This window comes from Vulpes lagopus, chromosome 6, assembly GCF_018345385.1.
Source record: "Vulpes lagopus strain Blue_001 chromosome 6, ASM1834538v1, whole genome shotgun sequence".
Classification (NCBI taxonomy): Eukaryota; Metazoa; Chordata; class Mammalia; order Carnivora; family Canidae; genus Vulpes; species Vulpes lagopus.
Window position 1 is genome coordinate 100801575 of NC_054829.1, and position 26001 is coordinate 100827575.

The following is a 26001-nucleotide window of genomic DNA, read 5'->3' on the forward strand; positions in this document are numbered from 1 at the left end:
ACTATCTGTAATCATGTCCTGACATGGAGGAGAGTGACATTGAATATAGGGAGGATATAGTGTTTGCTGGGAAGGGTAATAGATATAGATCAGAATTTGGACTATTTGAGTTATAGGACAATACTACAATTGGAACTGTAGGAACAGCACTAAATTGAAAATTATGAGTGCATGGTCTTTGGAGCAGAGAAATGGATCAAGGAGAGGCTGCAAAGAAGGGACAGGTGGGGAGGAAGAAGATGAAGAGGGAGAGACAGACATAATTACGTGGTTGCTGACTTGAGAAGACATGCCAAAGGAATTTTATGTTCTGAGAGGCAAATTCCCCCTTTTGACTAATCTACAAAGTCCATGAGGTATTTGCATATTTCATTCAGGACACGTGAAAAAAAGTGATACACATGAAGTCAGTTAAAAACCAGGTCACATAACTAATGGTAAATGACAATGGAAGAGTCCTGGGAACTGGCTCTTGATAAACATGGGGGGGAGTTAGTCACTCGCGAGCTCTGTGTTGGGGGGCTTGCGTATCATGCCAGGTACTTTATTTTTATTTTTATTTATTTATTTATTTATTTATTTATTTATTTATTTATTTATTTATTTTTATTTTATTTTTTTTATTTATTTTTATTTTTAAAAAATATTTTATTTATTTATTTATTTATTTGAGACACACAGAGAGAGGCAGAGACACAGGCAGAGGGAGAAGCAGGCTCCCTGTGGGGAGTCTGATGCAGGACTCCACCCCAGGACCCTGGGATCACAACCTGAGCCAAAGGCAGCCGCTCAAACATCGAGCCACCCAGGTGCTCCATGGCAGGCACTTTAAAAGATTGCAAAGATTATGTAAAGATGGGAAGGTAAAGTCTTTTCAGAAGGCACTGTTTCTTTGAGGGCAGGAATGAAAAAAGAGGACTGGAGGAGAACAGGGTAGTGAAGAGGGCTCTCACAAGCCAACTGCCAACTAGGGATGAGAAAGAATAAAACATTCAAGTCCAGCAAACAGAAAAATGGTTTCGGTTTTCTGTCAGCTGAAGATAAGCCTGTTGGAATGAAGTAGAGGGAAGTACTACCCTAACCCTCCCATTTAGTGTACTCTCTCTCCCTTGTTAAGGAACTTGCATCTTTATAACAGCAGAAATACTCCTTGGTGCCAGCAAGCTGCCAGAGCCCTGAAGTGACTTAATCAGAGGGTTCCTTTCCAAAAATTATCAATGCCCCCCCTTCTCGAATTTATATGTTAAAGTTCTAACCCTCAATACCCGAGAAGGTGATTGTATTTGGAAACAGGACCGTTAAGAAGTTAAATAAGGTAAAGTGAAAGTCCTATGGGTGGACCCTAATTTAATATGACTGCTGTCCTTATATACAGAGGCAAGTTACATGAAGACACTGGAGGAAGATGGCCAGCCACAAGGCAGGGAAAGACACCTTGATCTTCTAAGCCTCCAGAACTTTGGAAAAACAAATTTCTGTTTTTAAGTCACTTTGTCTGAGGTTATTTGTTATGGCTTCGCTAACAAACTCATACATTTTCTTTCCATCTTTCTCCCCCACGTCATGTCACCACTTCTAAATCATATGTGGGAGGTATTATGAAATATAACTGATATTTGTGTTCTGTTACCTAACCTCGATAGATCCACGGTGAGTTCCATCCATGTGCAATTCACATAGCTGCTCCTGTGGCTGAAGTGGCTAATTTAATCTGCTATCTCTTACTGGTTACCTGCAGCAGAGAGAGCCCTTAATTCTGTCAACCCCTGTGTCCTAGCTGTCAACCAAAAGGACACTAAGAAAGAAATGCTTGTTCTTCATGTATTCTCTGGGTTTTTGGAAGGGATTTTTCTTTTTAGAAAAAGATTTATGGTTGATGTTACCAGCTGAGGGCATGGGGCAGAACAGGAGGTTTGTGAAAATGTTTGCTAGGACAGCAAATCTGCTATGCAGATACACAATACTTAAGCCTAGGAGTATACCCTCTGTTATTCATTGTTCTGTTAACTGAACCTCTCTATTAATTATTTTACATGGTCAGGCAATTTATATTTGATATTGATAAAGTTAGTCCTGCAAAAACACTGAAATGATTTTTTCCTTTATGAAAGAAAGGAGACTTTTTTCCAGCATAATTTATGTTACAGGAATTTGGAATTATGTAATGAGAATTATATGCATGCATATAAACTCGTTTTACTGACTGGACTTCTTAGCTTACTGGAATACTTTATCAAGAATCTGTACAATAGAGAGAGTCCTATATATTACCTGTGGCAGGGCTAAGAATATTTTTATTTAATGAAATTTAGAAACTTTTCAAGTTTCTTCAACTCATTCAGCAATAGATCAGTAGACTTCATTTTTTAGCACTGAGAATATTAATATAGTCCTGAAGACATTCACTTTATTCCACAGACTTAGCCTAAAATCTTTCCCATGCATGCTGGGACAAGGGGCAGAGGACCAGGGTAGAACTCAGGAAGTCTAAATTCCAGAATTGTTCTCCCCTTTCATGATTTTGACTTTTACCCAGTCACATCAGATAATCTCACAAGCTGAAGACTACTACTACCTTATCATTTATAGTAATACAGGCTGTATGACTATGATGCAAACAGGCATAGAAGAAGACAGATATTTATTCACTTTCACTTTTGAGAGCACAAAAATAGCTGCATAAAATGTCAGTTAGCTATTCACCTGTTTCAAAGAATATTTTACTAGGCTGTTATTAATTGGTTACCTCTAGTAAAGAGTAACAATGCTATCAGTGGAATTTTCTGCAGATTGAAAGATATTTATTTAACAGAGTTGAAAATAATAAAGTAGAAATAATGGAATAAATATAAATAGAAGCAGACACTTCTGGCAAAAATATTTTTCTCTGCTCCTCTAACTTGGGCTTTAGGTGGTTGGTGGTGTAGAGAATGGGAGGAAGGAAAAAGAGACATGAACAGAGAAATTTGTGCTCATGATACTTGGAAGGGGTTGCACCTATATTCATAATTATGTCCTACAGAGGGTGGCAGAGAATGTTCTGATGAAAATTTCTAATCACAGTACAGAATAGATTGATTGACCACCATGCTCTTAGATTCCAGGAGTGTGAAACATTTTCCACAGTTGTAACATGAGTTGTCATCTTCTTAGCACAAGTAAGTGTTCCCTCTGCTGGAACACATCTCCAGCTGTATGCAGACCATTTCCACCTTGCTGGATTCTCCTAAAAGTGAATTCATCTTCACTCCAAATTGCTGGATTTGCTCACAGGCTTCATGTTTCTTGTCACTAGCATCTTAGTTTTTTCAGTAATTGAGTCTTTAAATAAAACTTTTAATTTCCTCTTTCTGTCTTCATATCTAATCAGTCACCAAATTCTGATGATTATTTTAAGTTTTTCACATTGATCTCTTTCTACTTCACCTCTACCTTCTCTAACTTTGACTTCTTGCTTATGTATCTCTAAAGTAAGATAAAAACCTTTCCTGTTGCTCCGAGAGCATTGTTGTGAGTGTAAAGTAAAATAATGTAGAGATTGTGTGTTATAAATGTTATGGAATTGGAAAATTCTTTCATCATAGATTCTGAGCTAGTTGCAGACTCGATTGTTTCCTTGCCTCACCATCTAGTGCACTGCTGCAGTGCATATAAAGACATGTAAATTTTATATGAATACATATTATATAAGTAATGGACACAGAACTACTGCATATAAATGACATGACCTTGAACTATAAGCATAAGTTGATACTCTAAGCATTAATATTTCCTGTGATTTTCCTTCCTGTTTTCTGCCCCATGAAACACTTGCCTAAACATACATCAAAGCACATACTTTTTCTTTCCCGCAACTAGATAGGGGTCAGGGTAGGAGATGGAAGTGGAGGGATGGCTGAGATCACAGAGAAGAAATGTAGGGACTGAAGTGCTACAAATTAAAAGAAGGATAGATTTTATTTTTGAATGGAGGGGACTCGATGCTTAACTGACCTTAAGTGCGGGTCTTTCTATCCATCTATCTGCATGATACATCACTTTCAGACAACAATATAATTATGTGTAACTTTGATTGCTTGAGTGGGGTCAGAGAATCGAGGGAAAACTTTGGTATGTAAGCAAAATCAACTGCAGAGAATCCATTAGAAAATTTTCAGTGAGCTTGGACCACTAATATCTCTGACCTGAAATATATCCTCTTTTAAGGTGAAATAAAATCACTTGTGCACAATGCCTGGTATATACTAGATGTTGAATAAAGATTTTATGAATCTTAGTCACAGATATTTATAGTTGGAATAGAACTTACAGGTGATATATCTCAATCTTCTTATTTTTACAAATAAGCAATGAATCCAGAGAAAATTGATGATTTAAATAAGAGAATGATGAAATATAGCAGGTCTAGCACTCAGTCATCCTGAGTCCCAGTTTTACCTCCACTATATTAGAAAATGTTTCATTTCTTCTGTTTTGTATCATGTGTATCACTCTCCTTGGTTTTCTCTCCCTCCTCACTCCCTCTCTTCTTCTCCCTCTCTGGCATACAGAAAATGTGTTTATTTGACTTTACATATCTAGATTTCCTCCAAATATAATAGTTGTCTAATGATAGTTGGCAATGGTAATATCATTATTGAGAAATTGTTTTAGTTGTTGCAAAACAATAACAGCATTCTTTAGGGTGTTATATTAACTAAGGGGAACTTGGGAGGATTGTTTTTATTCAGTATATATCAAAAGGAGCTTTAGAATATTAACAATTGATCTAAGCCAAATATAGAAAAAATACTATATATTGAGCTGATTTACAACTTTTAATGATTAGCAAACACATTTTTAGTGTACATTTAGTGTGCATATCTAAAATAGATGCCTCTTCAATTTGGTGACTGCATGCAGTCTTAGTTTACTGATGGATTGTTTTCTAAGAATTAATTTTTAAATTGACTGTTGGTACTGTGAAATAATTATTCCTTAAAAACCATGTTATGGGGGATCCCTGGGTGGCGCAGCGGTTTGGCGCCTGCATTTGGCCCGGGGCGCGATCCTGGAGACCCGGGATCGAATCCCACATCGGGCTCCTGGTGCATGGAGCCTGCTTCTCCCTCTGCCTGTGTCTCTGCCTCTCTCTCTCTCTGTGACTATCATAAATAAATAAATAAATTTTTTTTTAAAAAAAGTGTTTTTTTAAAAAAAAAACATGTTATGTATTTTGGTTAGTTTAATCTTCAAAAGCCTTTTAACTCAGAGTATGTCAATAAATAATACAATAATATCATTAAATTGTACTGCCAGTAATTAAACAAATTGAAATAAGTGAAGGAGTACGTTATCTTATTTACTCCCCCCACCTTGAGCAAAGTATGGAAATGATCAGTATAATAGATTAAGAACACATCCTCTAGGGGTGCCTGGGTGGCTCAGTCAGTTATGTATCTGACTCTTGATTTCTGCTCAGGTCATGATCTCAGGGTCTTGAGATCAAGCCCTGCATCAGGCTCCACACTCAGCAGGGAGTCTGCATGATATTCACTCTCCCCTCTTCCCCTATCCTCCTCCCCCCATTCTCACTTGTGCTCACTTGCTCTCTCTCAAATAAATCTGAAAGAAAAAGAACATGTTTTGTAGAATCAGATATGCTGGGTTCAAATCTTGACTTTATCATTCAGGAGACTAGGCAATTCCTTAACCCAACTATTAGCTGCTTCTTCATCTGTAAAATTCCTCATGTGGTTGTCTGAATTCAGTTGGCTAATCTATTTAAAGCACCTGAACAAGTGTCTGGTACATAACAAGCACAATGAATGCTTGTTGATTTTATAAAGCTATCATAAACATTATTCTTTTTATTAGTGATCATAATTAGGTTTATTTTTGTCTCATGAATAGACAAAAATAAGTGCAGACCGGAATTGCATATTTATGAGCATTAGGTACCAGATAATATAATACATACATTATCTTGATTAGTTCTCATCAAAAAGTTTCAAGAACAGACATAGTATTTTGGTATTTCATAAATGAGAAATGGAGGGTGAGAGATTAAGGGTCAGAGAATGAGTAGCAGACAATACAGGAATTAAAGCAGCCTATCTGACTTCACAGTTCATGTTTTGTTTTGTTTTTTTCTTCCCATTAACAATGCACAAATATGTTACATGTGTTTATGTTAGGCATGATTTCAGAAATGCAAGGAAGTCATGATGGCCCTTTTCTTACAAAGAAATCTTTACTTATGGCTTAAGAAACCTGTAGCAAAAATAAGTATATATGTGACACAATATAGTTGAAATACACATGACACATAATAAGAATCAAGAATAGAGAAATGATATTTCAAATACCATAATTCAATGAGCAAAATGTTAAGAGAATCTTAATTTTTGTAAGAACCTAATGGTAGAATTACTAATTCTACTAATTTTCTTCAATTCTTCTATATTATCATAGTAAATGAGAATAAACACTAGTTGAAAGAACTAGTTAGTTTATTGTTCTAATATAAAAATATGATAGTCAGTACCCAGACGTGGTGATTTAAATTTCAATTTATATTAATAAAATAAAATAAAATAAAATAAAATAAAATAATTTTTGCTTCTTGTTATAGTAGCTGTACTTGGTGTCCATTCACTTGGGTACATGTGGCTAATGACACATTGGACAGATATAGAACATTTCCACCACTGCAGAAACGTCTGTTGGACAGCATTATTCTAGAGTATGTCAGAATGCATAACAGAATTGCCAGGAGGAAAATTTTAATGTGCAAAGTATTGTCTAGGGATTTAATGTAAAAGAATTGAATGTAATGGTCATCTTGCATTCCTTCTGAATAGGCTGCCAACTGTCTTACCAACTATCTAAGTTTGGGCAATTTTCACCTTCCTGGATCTTCAATTTCCTGATTTGTTAAATGGAAGAAAACACCTTCCACCAGGTCTACTTCCCCAGGGGAATTATGAAGGTCAGTACAGAAAATATATAAGAATGTACCTTGTATAATACAAATAATACTCAGACATAGAGTATCATTCTGAAACCTGGTTCTTTGGACTAAGTAGTTTTCTAAAAGAACAAAGTCCTAAAAACTTCTGTCTAGGATTCAAGTCCAAGTTCTGCCACTAGTTAATTTTATAAGTTTGGGACTCAGTTTCATTTTTTCTGTAAAGCAAGAAAAATTCACACAGATATTGTGAGAATTAATATATATGTGGAAGGAAGTCAATGTAGGTAGGTGGGGGGATGGATGACATAAGTGAAGGGAATTAACAGCACAAACAGAATTGTCAGTCAATATTATGTTTTAAAAGATAAATAGCCAATTTTATACCTCTTTACTTCACTACCACAGTATGCTTTCTGATCTCTACAGTACTGGCATCTATATTTACAATGAAGTACCTAAAGGTACCATTTACTAAGAACAGTTCTATGTGCTAGGCACTTTTTGGAGTATTCAATATTTATTGCCCATACTGTCTGTTTTATTACTATAGCTTTGTAATATAGTTTGAAATCAGGAAGTTAATACCGCCAGCTAGATTTTTCTTCCTAAAGATTGCTTTGACTATTTATATATATATTTTTTTGGTGGTTCCTACACATTTTAGGATTGTTTGTTCTATTTATGTTAAAAAATGTTATTGAAATTTTGATAGGAATTGCATTGAATCTGTAGATTGCTTTGGGTAGTATGGACATTTTGACATATTAATTTTTCCAATCCATGAGCATGGAGTATCTTTCCATTTATTTGTGTTGTCTTCACTTTCTTTTATCAGTGTCTTATAGTCAGTGTACAGGTCTTTCACTTCCTTGGTTAAATTTATTCCTAGGTATTTTCTTATTTTTTGATATAATTGTAAATGGGATTGTTTTGTTTATTGTTTATTTCTCTTTTCTGATAGTTTTTTTTATCAGTGTATAGAAATGCAACAGATACCTGTGTGTTGATTTTATAGCACTTTTTATAGATTTCATATGCTAAGCTTAACTTTCCCATGAGAAATCTATGATTTCTGAACCTGGTCCCAATATTCTCTGCACTTGTGATTGCAGAATAAGAACTATTAATGGGTAATCCACAGAGAAATATTTTCAAGTGATTTCCAAGCACTTAGGGGCTGCAGACATTTCCTTCAAAAGTGCTATCATTTGGGGATCCCTGGGTGGCTCGGCGGTTTGGCACCTGCCTTTGGCCCAGGGCGTGATCCTGGAGTCCCGGGATTGAGTCCCGCGTCGGGCTCCCTGCGTGGAGCCTGCTTCTCTCTCTGCCTCTCTCTCTCTCTCTTTCTCTCTCTATGTTTATCATGAATAAATAAATAAATAAGTAAATCTTTAAAAAAAAAAAGTGCTATCATTTCAAAAGGAGTAAACATTTCCTCTTCTTGAGTGCTACTGGCATGCCAGAAAGAAATACAAGTATTTCATCGCTTCTCGGCCGATCAAGATCAAGATCAAGATCAAGTGCAGTTAGAAGTATATCAAGGTAATATTATTCCTATGTATCATAAATTTCAGGTACTCTTTTGATTTTGTTTTGATCTTCATTCTTTTCCTTGAAGACATCGAGGTTTTTAAAGACCCAATCATATAAATTTTCATCTTATCCCAATGGATTAAAATATGTATATAATTTCCAAAATAAAAAAAGAAAAGCAGATATGTTCTAATGATGCTCATTGATTTTTTTTTCTTTGAGTATTTGGGATCTTTTTTATTTTTATACACATGACAAGATTTTACACCAAGAATAGTCAGTTAAATAGTATAAATTTACATTCATGAGGAATGTTAAAAAAAAAAATTCAACTAGGGCAGCCCGGGTGGCTCAGCGGTTTAGCACCGCCTTCAGCCCAGGACATGATCCTGGGGACCTGGGATGGAGTACCACGTCGGGTTCCCTGCATGGAGCCTGCTTCTCCCTCTGCCTGTGTCTCTGCCTCTTTCTCTCTCTCTCTCTTTCTCTCATGAATAAATAAAATCTTAAAAAAAATTTTAACTAAAAAACCCACTTCTTTTTGTGACCCACAATCCCAGCATTTTACAGTGTGGGGGAGAAGGGGCTGGGGGGAGCTTCCAAAACAAGTCTCTCCCAAAAGAAATGACTTAAATTTCACGTTCCCTCTCCACACAGGATCCAAATGGTGAGAGTATAATTTGTAATTCATCTTTTTAAGCTGTAGATTTCTTTACTGCCCCAGGGGCTGGGGAAGGGCCTGTGCTCAGTGCCACTGTAGAAGGGCAGGGGGGTGTGTCTGTGCACTCTGGGCATGGGCCTGTCCTTACGCAGCTCTTCAGAGGTTTGGGCTTGTGTGACTGAGAGTCAGTGTGTATGCATGTGTCGGCATGTTCAAGTGAGACTGTGTCATCCTGTATGTGTGTACTAACGCACCTGTAGGGGGCTGTGTGCAGGCTACGGGGCACCTGGCAATGATTTTGAGTGCTTTGCCCACAAGAAGATCTTGTTCAGAGGCCTGTGTTTGTTTTCCCATACACGCAAGTCCGACTCGGCGCAGCAGGAGTAAGGGTGTGTCTGAGGACATGACTTGGAGCTGTTTGCTTGTGCATAGATGTGGGTGCCTGAGTCACTGGCTGAGTTCTCATCCTTCCCTGTCACCTTCCTTCCTCCATGATACCATCCTGTTCATCCTCACCCAGTTGTTCTGCAGCAGCGCTACAACTCCCTTTCCCAATACTTCGTGGTGAAAAAGGAATTAAATTCTCATTTGCATTTAAAAATCTGTCTGCTCTCCATCTGGGGAGGGGGCAAGACCATGGCTTTGGGGTTCAGCAGCACTATTTCCCGCAAGCCACCCCAATAATCCTCCTAACCCTGCCTTAATGAGTCCAACCTCTGATTCAGACTTCCTGGGAGTCCCTCCTAGAGCCTGGGACCACCCCCAAGGCAAATATAAGAAAAGCTCTCTGCACCATCCCCACCCACCCCATCAGCTGACTTCTGGTGTCTCCCTGCCTCTAGACTCACCTACCTTACTTCCTTCCCCTTTCTGGGATAAGAACAAGTTCCAGCAAACAAATGACACGTGGGGGCTTTGTTGGGAGACACTGAAGGAGGACAGGGAAGGTGAAGATGGGCAAGAGAGGCCAGGCCCTGGGCCCCAGCACATAGTGGGTGGGGACCAGCCATCCTCCCTCCCACCTTTGTCCTTTACCTTTAAGCAATAAACCAAACCTCACTTAAATTAAAAAACAAAACAAAACAAAACAAAAACGAAAACAAAAAAAAACCCCACAAACTGTTCTAAAAATATATGAATGAAAAATAGTTGATAAATTATCATGAACTTCTAAAGTGCTCACCATGTTTATTTTTCTTTATGGAGGAGACATTTTGCAATACAGAAAAAAATTTAGAAAGATATTTTATAGTTCTTGATTTTCATTTCCCTAGGAAATTTACTACTAAAATACTGGTTTTACACCTGGATGATAGTATATACATTTTAAAGGAAGTAATACATGAGAAGGTATATGTGTTTCTTAAAATATAGAGATAATTTTAAAGGGATATATGGTTTTATGATTAATAATATGAATAATATTATTATGGAGATTATTGGGGAAGATGCATGAAAATAAGTGGAAATGTGCCATGGAGGCATACAAATGAGGGAGGGATACAGAGATAGGAAAATCACTCTGAATTATACGCTCGCTTGTACATTTACATAATGTATCAATATTTAAAGTCTACATCATATAGATAACATCAAGTTTTTTTTATTGCAACAAAATGAAGTCCATAAAGATAAAACAATTGGTCATGGGAAAAAGTCAGACACAAAACTTCTAGTTTATTCACAAAGCCAACACTTCGGTAGATTCTCAATCTAAATGTTTGCCACCGCTGACATTACACAACTAGCTCTCTTTTAGAAAAATATGCACATATTGTGTTACTTTATTTGCTATATAGCTCAGTAGGTAAAGGAAGACAATTGCTAGGAAAAAATCAGATTAATAGAATAAAATGTGATGTAAATTTTAAAACACAAGAGAGGGAAATGTGCTATTAAATTATTGACTCACCTTGTTATAATGGATATTTTCTAAGAATGAGAGGCTTATAGGCTAAATCTGAAAAATTGAAAGTTACACTTTTCCACATGTAGTTGAGCTACTGTTGTTACTTTGGCTAAATGTACTCACAGGAAATCTTCCATTTATATTTTTTGTAAATTAATGCATAGAAATAAACAAGCAACTCTAGGCCACGTGGAAATGGATTTTATCCTTAATGTAGTTTATCTCAACTATAAGTCTTGATAAAATTTATAGCTGTCTTGAATACAAAGCATTGATTTATTAAAAGGAGTAAAGTGAGAGTCAGATATAAATGACTAGACCTGAGTTCTGCATTTAGTTTTAGGTTCTCCGTATTGAAAAAGGTAGAAAATGGCTCAAGAAGAGGGAAGTTATCATCAGGAATTAGGCATCTGCTACGTAAAAGTCCTGATGCTGGGCATTAGAACCACAGAATTTTAATTCCAAAAGGTCATTTTTCAAACCTGCAGTCTTCAGTACACAGGGCCTATGAAAGTTAAAGAGATATGTTTAAGATCATACTTTGATAGGGCAGTAACTAGAATACAGATCATTGATGGGGCAGCTGGGTGGCTCAGTTGGTTAAAAAGAACCTGATTCTTGATTTAAGCTCAGGTCATGATCTCAGGGTCATGAGATCAAACCCCAGGTTAGGCTCTGCATTCAGAGTCTGCTTGAGAATCTCTCTCTCCCCTTGCTCTCTCTCTCTCTCTTTCTCTCTCCAAATAAATAAATACATAAATAAATTTAGAGAAAAAGAGAATAGAGATAACTGACATCCAAGACCCTGCTCTTTCTGGTCAGCCACGGGATCAAGACCATACATCATGTACATGGCCCCATGGTTTTGTCTTTCTTAGTTCTTAATTCAGTCATCTAATATTCTGTCTCTATCTGTAGACTTATTTTTATCATCATCAAAGAGTTGATATTCCTGTTATTGATCAAGTTTGAATGAGCTAGTACTGAGGACAGAGCTCTGACATGCCACCTTAAAGCCTCTGTTTAGACTGATATCCTCTTCATCAGCACACATGGAACATCCAAATTCAATAAATATTAGTGCTATTTGCAACAAGGCCATTTTTCTTTACCTGATTTGTAAGAATATTACAAGACAGCATTTTTTCTGATATCAGCAAACTTAGTGGTCTTTCCATAATAGGAACTTTTAATAAATAACCTTTGATGAATGAATTGAAGTTGATATAATGTATTTCCTATCATTGTTTTCATTTCTATCTAGTTGCTATTTATTTTTCCTATTGATGCATTCAATAGTTACAATTATTTGAAGTACTAAGCTATGTTTTATGTCCAACTCATATATCTATTAATAGGTATAATTTAGTTTCTTCCCATCTTGAAAATCACTGGTCTTCTGGAATTTATGTTCTACATGGTTACTCCAAAATTCCAGCAGACTCACACATATATTTTGGGATCTATCTTGTCATTGTCAAGAATTTAGTATCATTTATAAAAGAAGGTCACTACTTTTTTTTCACCCACATCGCCAAGAAAGTAGTAAATTTTTTTAACAACTTTTTTTAAAAAATTTTATTTATTTATGATAGTCACAGAGAGAGAAAGAGAGAGAGGCAGAGACACAGGCAGAGGGAGAAGCAGGCTCCATGCACCGGGAGCCTGACGTGGGATTCGATCCCGGGTCTCCAGGATCACGCCCTGGGCCAAAGGCAGGCGCCAAACCGCTGCGCCACCCAGGGATCCCAAAAGTAGTAAATTTATAAGAATGCTAAATGGGAGAGATGGATAGTAACTCTTCCAAATTCTTTCCAAAATGAATGAGTTCAAACTGTAGCTCTGTAGATTTAGTTGCAGATAAAATCCTAACTTAAATAAGCATTACAATGGCTTATGAGGCAGTAACTTTAGTTTTCTTAATTCTAGATACAAAGAAATGGAACAATATTGACAAGAATGAAAAAAAGTCAAAGAACATATTTTATTTCTTTTACCAAAATATCCTAAATATGAGATGCTAACACTCCATACTTATTTTCTCCTTATACTGCATTTGATTTTAATCCAGAATAGCAGTAAGCAAGGGATACATGAAATTAATATTCTGATCATATCTGTCATTCTAGAATAAATTTTTAAAACTGCAAATGTATTTTAAATTAGTTTGTAAGTTGACCACTAGATATTTAAAATCATATTGAAAAAGGTAGAAAATGGTTCAAGAAGAGGGAAGTTATCATCAGGAATTAGGCATCTGCTCATGCAGGGTAGGATTTACATCTTTGACTTAATTTGTCATACTAAAATATATAAAAACATGATTACTAGATAATTGAATTCCAGACCATATAAGACATTATTTTAATTTTAGATACAAATAAAGAAATTAAGAGAAAAACTAGCTCTATTTTGAAATTTAACTTTTTAGACAAAATGAGTGTTACTCCTGAGATACTGATAATCATTCAAATACATGCCTGAGAAAGAAATCCAAGGGCAAGGTGATTTATTATGAGAAGTCAATGGCATTGGATGTCGTTTTGGCTTATTTTAGCCCAGAACACAATATGACAGAAATAAGGACTGGAACTTTTAAGTGTCTTACCTTTCTGAAATGTTCTAGAAGAGTGACCCTCTCAGTTTGAATTGTTATTTATACTTTGAAATTATAAAGAAACAAAAGTAAACATTTCTGCCTTACTCTCATCAGTTATATAAGGGCAAAGACAAAAATATTCCCTCTTGGTTTTCTTCCCTCTGGGACTTAAATCAAAAAGTCTCCTGGGTCCCAGGACACAGAGATTTGCCTTGTCAAAAATAAAACAGGAATACCCACTTCATGCCTTGCTAGAAAATAGTATATGAATATGAGAAAAAGAGAACTTAATTAACAATTACTTGGCTTATTTTAAATTGTTTAGGAGATAGCAAGGAAAAAATGATAAAAAAAAAAAGATTCCTAACCCAAAAGAAAGAAGTAAAAGATGGGAAACTAAGTGGGTAGTACAGAAACAGACATTATTCTGAAATACCTATCAGTTATTTAATGTGATGACACCTAAAATATAGCTATAAAAAATATTACCCCCAAAAGCATCCTGCAATATGAGCAAGATGTTGGAAAATGAGGACTGACACTACAAAGTATAAAGAGAAATGTTCTTTTAAGATGTGTTACTGGCATTCTGCTAGTTTTAGGAGATTTTTTTTTGTGTTTGTTTTTGGTGCTAAAGGCATAGTTCGACTGTGCACTTCATTCTTAAGGAAAGTTTCTTTGAAAGAGAAATAAATCCAGTTATCCATATTATAAGCTGAAATGACTAAATTAGTGTGTAAAAGTTCATGCTTACTTTTTGTTTTCAAATACTAGAGACTATGATAAAATGTGGACTGAAGTCTTATCTTCCATTATTTATCAATAACAGAGGAAAAACATAACAGTACTAAAATGGAATCAATTTGCTACATTAGATTTTATAACATGATTGATCTTTGTTAAGTGAGTGTTTGTAGGTAAGTGGTTTTTAAATTGTTGAGTGTTTTTTAAGGGAAGTGTCCATGTAGTAGGTAGTAGTTCTACATAAATAAATGAATCAGAAATGGAATAAATAATAATTGGCATAGCCAGTATGACTTTTATCTCTGGGAAAACCTCTCTGATTTGAACTGGAGAGTGAAGATGGAATAGATAACTCTAGGATTCTTTTTAACTCCACAAATTTTTAAAAAAATATCACTTACTGAGTCACATGATGATAGAAAAAATCTTAATGAAAAAGTAGTTCTAGTAAAATGTCAATATAATAATTTTAGAGGCTTTTTGTTTAATGCAAATTGTTAAAAAATAAGCTTTTCCTTGCCACCCAATAAGTCATAAAAGAGTATTAGTGCAGCTCTTATCTCTTAATCAGACTTATATTATGGCTGGGTAGAAACCAGATGGGGGGGAATGCATGGGTGGCTCAGCGGTTGAGCGTCTGCCTTTGGCTCAGGGCGTGATCCTGGAGTCCCGGGATCGAGTTCCACATTGGGGTCCCTGCATGGAGCCTGCTTCTCCCTTTGCCTATGTCTCTGCCTCTCTCTCTGTGTCTCTCATGGATAAATAAATAAAATCTTTTTTTTTTTAATAAATAAAATCTTAAAAAAAAAAAAAAGAAACCAGATGGGGATGGGGGAGGAGGCGAGGTGTGGGTGGAAGGAGAGAGATAGGTAGATGGATATTAGGAAATTATAACACAGGCTAGGAGAGATTCTGGGATAAAGCTGTTGGAAGATTAGAGGACATCAGAGGCATTCTGTTCAATAAAGGACAAAGATAGCTACAGACAGAAGTATAATCACTGGGACTTAAAGTGAAATTTCAGAAGTTTCAGGTGGATGAATTGACAGTATTCAGCAAAACGTAATAAAAGTCTGGTTTTAAGAAAGTGAATATTCCAGTCTGATATTGTACATAGACAATGCTTATAGAAGACAGAAAGAAACTAAAATATTGATAGAAAGAAAGAAAACAACACAAAAATAGGAGTAAAGCATTAAATCATATTAAAACACCATAGTTAAGTTTTCGCCCTCTCTGATGGGCCACTTGCACAAATGTTATAAAATTATATGGACAGTACCTTTCTTTTAGCCTTTAGCTGCTCATGATACTTGTCACAGGTATCTCCTGGGATCTCTCCTCCCCAAAGAGTAATTCCAACAATGGTGTATGTGACGCCCATGATGAGCAATGGGAAGCAGTATACCAGTATAATGACAATAATATGGTAACTGCAAGAAATAATAAAAAAAACAACACATGCCAAAGAGCATATTGAGATGCAATATGTGAACTTTGAATTCATCTCCTTTTAAATATTAATTGACAATTCCAAAGATTATTTCCACATTTTCTCTAAGTCGTCATTTCACAAATCCATCAAGATATGGTGTTATTGTCTACTACAGTCATGGCTACCAGTTGATTTTTGTCAATCTTTGATTCATATACAAAAACTATAGCTGCAATGCATTGCTAATTTAAACTACCCATACTCTCCTTGCCTGGAGGTTCAGGATGAATGCCATTTCTCTGCTTGGAAATTATTGAATTAACCTAATTAAATTTATTATCAGAGAGAAAGACATCAAACAGAAAAAATGAATCAAATTACAGATATTTTTTCCACACATAAAATTATTCTATGTATCCCTGTAACACCAGCCATATTTGAAATAAATTGTGTTTTTTATCCAGATAAAAAATGTAATAGGTATTCTAAGGCACTTTGGATCTCTAAGCTATATGACTGTAATTTTAAAAATCAGGTAAGGACATTACACACATTCTTTTCAATGTCATGACACATTCAGTTGCATTGTTGATTTGGTAAATAACATTCAGATGTTTAGTCACACCAGTGTCAGGATTAACAAACTAAATTCTAGGACTTCATAGCTTTCAGTCAAAATTATAAGGATGCAGTTGGGGAGGAATAGGAAGGCAACTGATAATACAACTATGCAATTAGAATTTGTATAAAGTTTTGTGTAGCTTCTACTGTCTTAGGAAGGCTTTAAAGTAATTAAAGAATTTGGTACACTAGGCTTCTCAATATCCGTTTCTTTGTAAAGGGAATCTTTTACCTCCTTGCCTTCCCATTTCCTGATAGCTAATTAGGTATTGAATTACAGTAATGGGAAGCAATTCTGTCAACAAGTAATTTCATTTTGTTACCATGATTACTTTTGTTTTCTTATACAGATAAGATTTATTAATATCAGATAGAATAACAGCACTCAGTGTAATGACCGCTGCCTGCTTTTCCTTCGATAAATACACCCTAATATTTTTCTTTAAAAATCTGGACTCATTCATTTGGGGAATATAAATAATAGTGAAAGGTAATATAAAGGAAGGGAGAAGAAATGTGTGGGAAATATCAGGAAGGGAGACAACATAAAGACTCCTAACTCGGGGAAACGAACTAGGGGTGGTGGAAGGGGGGAGAAGGGCGGGTGTTGGAGGGGAATGGGTGACGGGCACTGAGGTGGACCCTTGACGGGATGAGCACTGGGTGTTTTTCTGTATGTTGGTAAATTGAACACCAATAAAAATTAATTAAAAAGAAAAACAAACAAATTTGGACTTAGAAAAAAAAAATCTGGACTCTGGGCAATCAGAGAAAAAAAATACCATGTGATTCCACTCGTATGTGGAATTTAAGAAACAAAACAAATGGGCGAAAGAAAAAAGAGAAACAAATTAAGAAACAGACTGTTAGCTACAGGGAACAAACTGATAATTCCCAGAGGGGAGGTGGGTGGGGGGGAGGGGTGAAATAGGTGATGGGGATTAAGGAGGGCACTTATGATGAGCACCAGGTGGTATATAGAAGTGTTGAATCACATATTGTACACCTGAAACTAATATTACACTGCATGTTAACCAACTGAAATTAAAATAAAAACTTAAAATTAAAAAAATCTGGACATTGAGTATAGACCAGTTTGTTAAAACAGCTGCTTTAAAAGGTAACCGTTATATTTGTATCATTTGTTATTGTGAAAGGGAAAAGTAGGACACTACATAAGATTTTATTGGATTAAGATTTAAATAATTGCAGTAAAAAATGCAAACGGGCGCTCAGGTGGCTCAGTCAGTTAAGCTGCTGACTCTTGGGGAGACTAAGTGATGGCACTGAGGGGGGCACTTGGCGGGATGAGCACTGGGTCTTATGCTATATGTTGGCAAATTGAACTCCAATAAAAAAATTTAAAAAAAAAAAGCTGCTGACTCTTGACTTTGGCTCAAGTCATGATCTCAGGGTCCTGGGATCGAGCCCCATGTTGGGTTCTGCGGTCAGCGTGATGTCTGCTTGGGATTCTCTCTCTCTTTCTCTCTTTCTCTCTCTCTCTCTCTGTCTCCCTCTCCATCTCCCTCTGCCACTCCCCCTGCTCTCTCCCTCTCTCTCTCTGTCCTAAACAAATATAAATATTTTAAAAAATTCAAACAGTTGTTCTACTGACTGAGCCAGCCAGGTGCTCCATGTATTATGCTATTTTAATGTGTCTCTTTCCCCAAGTAATGTGTGAACCCTTCACAGAAATGTTTATCTTATTTGCTTAATTGTTGCTCCCAATCTGTAGTCCCTCAACTGTTCATTAAATTGAATTAACAGCCATAATAGAGAATTAACTTACGTGAAATGTTGTTTGGGACCTTCTGGCCATTGCACATAGCAAAGGGTACGGCCTGGCATGACTTTAATTTTGGAGTAAAGACACTGAGGGAAGGCAAGTAGGAATGCTAGAATCCAAATACTTCCGATGACAATCTTGGTTGCTGTGGCAGACAGTCTGGGCTTCAAGGGATCAATAATGGCCATATACCTATATAAAAACAAACAAAACCATTTTGTTGCCTCTCTTGCTAGCAAAGTGAAAGATGGAGTTTCAAGGGAGTTATCTCTCTGGTAAGCAAGTTAATGAGGATTTTGCTCATAGAGGCAGCATAGAATGATAATCATGGCAGAGTCTTAGGAATCAGGCAGACTGAGGTTCAAATCCTCTTTTGTCACTTATTTAATATTTTTAAACCTCAACTTCATTATTTTAAAAATAGAAATAAGAACATCCGCCTTGTAGGGGTAAAGTAGAGATCAATAGAAATAATTTAAGTGAAAGGTATCGATTATTTGGTGCTGTACCTGGCACATTATTAGAATTCATAAATGTCTGCTGAATTGAATTGGACAAGTGTGTAGTCAATGTTTAAAAATGAGTTCTACACCTCAAAACTACCATTTTTCTTCTATACGTTTAACTGTTCAGAAGAAAATTCTAGAGAACTAATATGGCTATGATTGACAAAGATGAGGAGCCCCCTGTAAAGTATATCATCAACTTCACTTAAAACCTTCAAGAGACAAGTTCAGGACTCAAATAATAATAAATAAGTCAAGCTTGACTGAGGCTATGTCTTGCTGTTACCTCTAAATTGAAGTCATGGTTTATCATGAAAATATTCATAGTGTCTATGTAACTACACATAACATAATAGTTATAGGAAAATATATTTGAGACTCTGAAAAACACATATATGATTTTTTGAGTGCAACTTTTTGGGAAATTGGAAACTCTGAATATGCTAACAAAACTCAAGTTTATTCACTTGGTAAAATAGTGAATCAATTTACAGTTTTAAATTGAATAACATAGTTAATTACCAAACTCTGGCTAATAGAGCAGAAAATTAATTACAAATTATACATAAAATCAATTGTATTTCTGCATTTCTATCAATAAAACATTATTTAAATATTTTACTGTTGACCATTTTGTGTTTCTCAAATGTATTTTGATTTATGCAAAATTTTCAAAGGCAACAATTTAATCAAAGAATGAGTGTTACTCAAACACAAAACATTTTAATCTTAAGAATAAATATCTCAAGATAAGGATAATTTATTAATTTGCTTATTGCTCTTTGCTTTATGAATATTAGACAGAATTGGACCTTTAATAGATATATTGGAACTTATCTATATACCACTAATAATATTAACTTTAGTTGAGATTTACTTAAAGGAAACATCCTCATTATTATGTATGACAGCTAATAGATAAAAGTGAATGTTAGGTATGAAAAAAATCATAAAAACAGTACCATAGTTTCAGAAAATAAAGTGAACCACAATGAAAATAAAATGCATATATTTGAAACTGAAAATTGTTTAAAATGTACCTCTTGTGCTTATGTTGGTGAAAACTAGCAGCATGTACTGATTGCTAACAATGAGCAGGCAATTTATTATACACATTATATATATTTAATATCCAGAACAATCTAATCAACTGAATAATATTATCGCTATTTGTTTCTTTTTTGTTATTATCTCTATTTGATAGAAAACTGAAGCTTAAAGACATTAAGTAAATTGTTCAAAATGACCTCAGATGGTAAAAGCAGAATTCTAAACCAGTCCTGCCAGTCTTAAAAGTCCATATATTTACAGACTATGGCTTTGAATATGACTGTTCATGTAAGGAATTGTGAAAGAGAAAGAAAAATATATGTGGTAGATGCCATCCAAAGAACCACATTATGCTTCAGATCCAAAAGTGTTCATGTTCAATATTAAAGACAAAAGTCAAGCATAGAAAGGCAATAATTGTAGTTGGGCACTTCTGTTTACACTGCTGCTGATTATGATTCACCACAGCATTTCTCTCATTATATTGACTTGTTGCTTAATGGGCATTTCTAGAGCCAAGCACAACACTTATCAATAAATTTTTGTTGTACTGAACTGAATATTCTTCAACTCTAACATAATTTTTTGCTTTTCTGCTTGCCTCAGAAGTGTATGAATGCAATATTGATGTTTAAACAGTTTATTTTTTGAGACTAAAAAAGAGAATTTGAGTGACATGAGCAGAGTTAAGAGTTCTACACAGTTACTCTAGCACATATAATTCAAAATAAGGTGCAAGTTGCTTATTGATTTTTTTTGTAAATTACTCTATATTACAGAAATTATTTCCTGACAGGTATTGTTTCATATGAATTATATGAAAACAAACAGTTTATGTTCTCATTAACTAACACTTTAGTAAAAATAGAAATTTAGGAACTTCAATTTGACATTTTTGTCATTTCTGGTCTGATCCATTATTCATTCAACCAAACATTTGTTGAATGCCTACTGTGATATTCCAGACACTATAGTGATACAACACTGAGGAGAAATGACCTTCACAGAGCTCATACTCTAGACTAACCAAATAATGTAAAATAAACATAAAATTACAAATATGACAAGTGTTACAAAGGCAAGCAATATATAGACATGTGAATGCATTTATTGAGAAAAACATATTTGGAATGTGACTCAGTCTTCCCTAAGAAAATTCTGGGTTGAAATTTGGAAAGGTGACTATGCAAGGTGGCAGAAGAATAGGAATTACCAGGAAGATTTCTGGAAGAACAAAGGATATGTGAAAAAATCCTGTGTTAATGGGTTTTTATTGGTTGAGTTGTGTCTCTCTAAAAAAGATATGTTGTATCTTTTTTTAAAGAGACACAGAATGTGTCTTAGTTGGAAATCAACTTTTTATAAAGGCAACTGAGTCAAAATGAGGTTATTAGGGTGGGCCCTAATCCAATATGACTGATTTAAAGGAGAAATTTGGGAACAGAGAGAAACATATGGAGAAGGCTATATGAAGATAGAGAATTGAATGATGCACCTAAAAGCCAAGCAATGCCAAAGACTACCTGCAAACCACAAAAAGCTAGGAGGAGGCAAGGATGGATTTCCTTACATGTTTCTGAGGGAGCGTGGCCCCTGCCAAACCCTGATTTCAGACTTCTAGCTTCCAGACTGTTAAGACAGTGAGGTTCTGTTGTTTTTAAGTCACTCAGGTTGTGGTACTTTGTTAAAACAGCCCCAGGAAACCAAAGCAATGGGTAAGGATGGGGGAAGCATTAGGCACTTGAGTAAACACTACTGTAATAGGAACATGGAAAGTGAAAGGGGAAGTGGTTTAAGATGGAGTTGCAGAGCAGATTGGTATTTTGTCCTATGGCAAGTAATCAAGATGATTAGTCAGAGAAGAATAATCAGATTTTAGTACAGAAAAGGAACTGAAGGAGGGAAAAGAATGGAAGCAGGGGAAGAAGTAACCTGGCTATTGTTTTGGTTTGGATGAGAAGACTGCTGCCTGGTGTAGGGTGTTACTGGAAGGTTGAATTCTGTTAAGGGTTTGACGAAAATAAGAAATGCTGAAACACTGTATAAAGGGAGAGCCAGTTGGCCTAAGAAGTAGGTAGAGTTCCAGGCACTGCTGACAAGACCAATTTGAAATTGGTAATTAGGGATTCATTGTGGCATCAACATTTCCTATTCTGTGACTGTCTCCATAATAATTTGCTCAAAAGTAGGCATGAAAAAAACCCTGGATCTTTAAGGCTCATCCATATGAATATCCTTGGGGCCTGAGAAGAAATGATCCAATCTGAGATACAGTATCATTCAAATGATTGTCAGTACTTTATTTCTCCTTTAAAGAAATGCATACCTTTGATGTGATCAAAGGTTAGCTGTTCCCAGGCTGGGCTTCTCACTACCATTCTTTTCTCACTAAACAGATTCGTAAATGCATTATTTTTCTTGGTATGGTCATTTTGTATGTAATAGCTACGACTGGATTCTTCACTCTTCCAATTAGCATAATCACCTAAACAAGTTTAAAATCACTTTTTCATTATCCATTAGTCTGAAATTCTCAGAAGCATCCATTGAAAGCTCATATTTTTAATGCCATCTTTTTATCAATTTCCCTTTTCGTTCTACTATAAGATTCACATTCCTTTACCACCTATATTTTTCTGATATAATTTAAGGGTCTTTTCTGGTCCTTTGATGTCTAAAATAGAATATTTTGACATAATTTTTTCAATAAGTAAGCCTTTTCCATTTTGCAATTGTTCTTGATATCTGGTATAATTCTTCCTTTTGTGAACATTTTTATTAAGCTCTGTTTCTGGATCTTTATGAGCCTCTTTGCATTTTAAAGCTTTAGTATGAATACAGAGTACACTCTGCAGATGAGTACTTGATTATATTAACAATGCAAAAAATATTTGCCTGAAAAGACATGGATTTTGCTGTTTTCCAATTTGCTTCTGGCCACGGTAGACAATGTTTTAGTCTCTAAAGCCCAAATATAATATGCTGTCTGGCTATTGTCTGTGTAAAATAATTAGTTATAACAGCTGTTCATGACCCATAAAATTTCAACTTCAGGCCTTTGGTGCTAAGGCATTTTCTGCTTTGAAAAATGGCTAGAGAGAAATATAATCTTTTATGAAATTGCATTTTGTAGACAAATTTTATTTTGTGCTTTTTCATAGGTGTTTTAAAGAAGCAAGAGTGAGCCAATTAATTTATTATAAATATTGTCTTAGTGAATTTTGAAGGGAACAAGTATTTATTAAAACAAACATATATACATATATTCAAATATATGTACACATATAATAGGAACTTCAAAATATTATCAAGCAAGGAACAAATCACTTGTTTACTCAAGTTTTTGTTTTGTATGAGTAAAATTTATAAACAGGCATTTGAGGGAGACTGTATTTAAAAAATAAAGTTTCTGAATAGAAAACGTACTTGACTTTCAATGTATACACATTCAATTTAAATTTGACAATTAGGTTTGTCTATTCATTTATTAATCTAGTATCAACTATTTGTTTTCAATTATTTCTTGAATGCTTTTTTCCAAGATTGTATTACATTTTCTGGCCATATTGGTAAGTGAAATAGATATAGTTCCTACTCTTGTGGAGTTCAGAGTCTTACATAGAAGAAATACATTATTCAAATAGTCACAAAATACTTCAGAAATTACCTAAATGTTGCTTGGGAAACATTGACTCAAGGATATTTAGTTAAACTTTCCTTGGAGCTTTATTCTAATGGCCTGCACACGTTCAGCATCCTCCCCCATGATTTCTAAGTGATATCCAATCTGACCTACTTGGTACCCTCTGTTTCTGTTCTTGAAACCATGTCAAAAACATTTATCTCACCCATTGTGAACCTGGAGTGAAATTGTACTGTCATATGATTTCCACAACAAATCCAATTATATAAAGAATTTCAGATTTCAAAATTTTAGGAGTTTAGGGGAGGAGAGAATATACCACTAGTCTTCATCCTATGATTCTAAACCTGACTTTTCTTCTTTGTTATACTCACTTTATATTATGCAATTAAAAAAAAAAAACTCTACATGTACCATGGGTGACCCTGTCATTTACAATGCTTTGAGAAGTTTAGCCCAGTTCCCTGTACTGTCAATAGACTAGTCAGTCTAGTGTAATCCTTTGGGAAGTCTGCAAAATAAAACTGTCTCCATTGTGTACACCAGGATGCTATAAAGAATGTACTAGTAATTATAAAGCATACAACAGGTAATTTGACCTAGGTTGAAATGATGGTAGAGATATATTAGTAGTCATGGCTTTCCTGAGGAAGCAACATCAATTTAGAATGATAAATAGGAGTTAATTAGAATGAAGGTGAGATTGGAAGAGAAAGCAGAATAACAAGTCCTGAGGTTGGAGAAACCATGAGGTATCTGAGGAAATAAAAAAGCCAGCTTCGCTATAGCACAGAGGAGGGGAAAGCAGAGGTGTCAAATGAAGCTGGAGATGGAGTATTTATTACTCATGACTTCACTGATATTATATATTCAATATATATTTAGATTTTCTTTTTTGACAATAAAAGCAATAATTGTTGAAATATGTCTGGAGTGACTCAGACACTCTTCTAAGAGCTTTATATGTAAATCATTTAATCTTTAAATTCTATTTATAGTAATTATAAAATGAGTTATAACAAAAAGCTACCTCATTAAGTATGACATAAAACAATTTCTTGTCAAAATTTCAAATATGAATTTAGAAGTGGTTTTCTTTTTCTTTTTTTTAAAAGATTTTATTTATTTATTCATGAGAGACACAGAGAGGGAAAGGCAGAGACATAGGCAGGGGGAGAAGCAGGCTCCCTTCAGGGAACCCAGTGTGGGACTCCATCCTGGGACTCCAGGATCACACCCTGGGGGAAGGCAGACACTCAACCGCTGAGCCACCTAGGGATCCCTAGAAGTGGCTTTCTGTATTGACAATATAAAACTTATTTATAAAATAAAAGATTATTTTATGTTATTTATACTATCTCTGATGATATAATTCAAAAATCAGAATATAATAGATTATTTCATCCATGAGATACTATAAAACTCTTAATCATTTTTTCAGAGTCCAACTAACTAACATCTTGTGTCATCTCTATATTGTCTTAGAAGATTAATGGAAGGGATCCCTGGGTGGCTCAGCGGTTTAGCACCTGCCTTTGGCCCTGGGTGTGATCCTGGTGTCCCGGAATTGAGTCCCACATCAGGCTCCCTGCATGGAGCCTGCTTCTCCCTTTGCCTGTGTCTCTGCCTCTCTCTCTCTCTCTCTCTCTCTCTCTCTATCATGAATAAATAAATAAATTTTAAAAGTTAATGGGAACATACATAACCACTTCTATACATCACTTCGAAAGTGCTGCTTTCACAGTCACCTTTATGTTATCAATCAGATATTAAGAAACTAATTCCCCTTGAAAATACTTTTGAACTCTTGGCAGATTATTTTCCTGGAAGCAATCCCCTCATTTAAATGTATTTGAAGTTGAAATTGACCTATAAATATTTTTAGTATTCAGTGTTTCATAGAGATAATACAAAACACTATATACCTAATTGTGTATAACTATACATGATATTCTATTTATACTATAACATGCTTCCTAAAATGCATACACAAAGCCTCTTTTGGGGCAATACAAACAGATATGCATCCAGTTTTATTTTGTTTTATAAGGAAAAGAGTTTTTAGATAAAAAGAGAATTCAAAAGGCTGCCCCAAAGTGGAGGAGTTAGAATAAGAGCTAAAGAAATTCCCAGGCGGGAGCAATAGACATGTAAAATTATAATCAATGAACAAAGGTACTGAAATTTCTTTAGCAGAGAAGACTCAGGACACTTGCTAGCTTTAGTCAAATGTATGAAGAGCTATAGAGTAGATAGAGCAGTTTGAGATCACGATAGGAGGTAAAACTCAAACTACACTTCCTGGACAAAGATGAATCACAAGTCTCTAGGGGACAATAGATTGTCTCCAGTGGTATTAAGTCTTTTTTCTTCTTTCTCTCCTTTGTTAGGGCACTCAGGAATCAGAAATAGAATGAATCACCATTTACTGAATGAATTAAAGGATTATAAATGTAAGGCAAATTGTTGAAATATGTAAAAGTAGTCTCCCACGCAACTTTGAGATTCTAATTTTAATCAGAGAGAGTTTGTCTGAAAATTAATTATAATTCCAGTCCCTTA

The 26001-nt window shown here is 35.2% G+C and overlaps 1 protein-coding gene across 1 annotated transcript in view; it reads right to left on the bottom strand.

Moving 5' to 3' along the window:
• Nucleotides 1–26001, bottom strand: part of TACR3 (tachykinin receptor 3) — a 78933-nt gene that overhangs the window by 26083 nt on the left and 26849 nt on the right. Inside the window, exons 2-3 of the mRNA XM_041760174.1 lie at nt 18244–18432; nt 15681–15831 (exon numbers count right to left, since the gene is read on the bottom strand). Of these exons, the coding sequence (XP_041616108.1) occupies nt 15681–15831; nt 18244–18432 (340 nt within the window). The remainder of the gene's footprint in view (nt 1–15680; nt 15832–18243; nt 18433–26001) is intronic.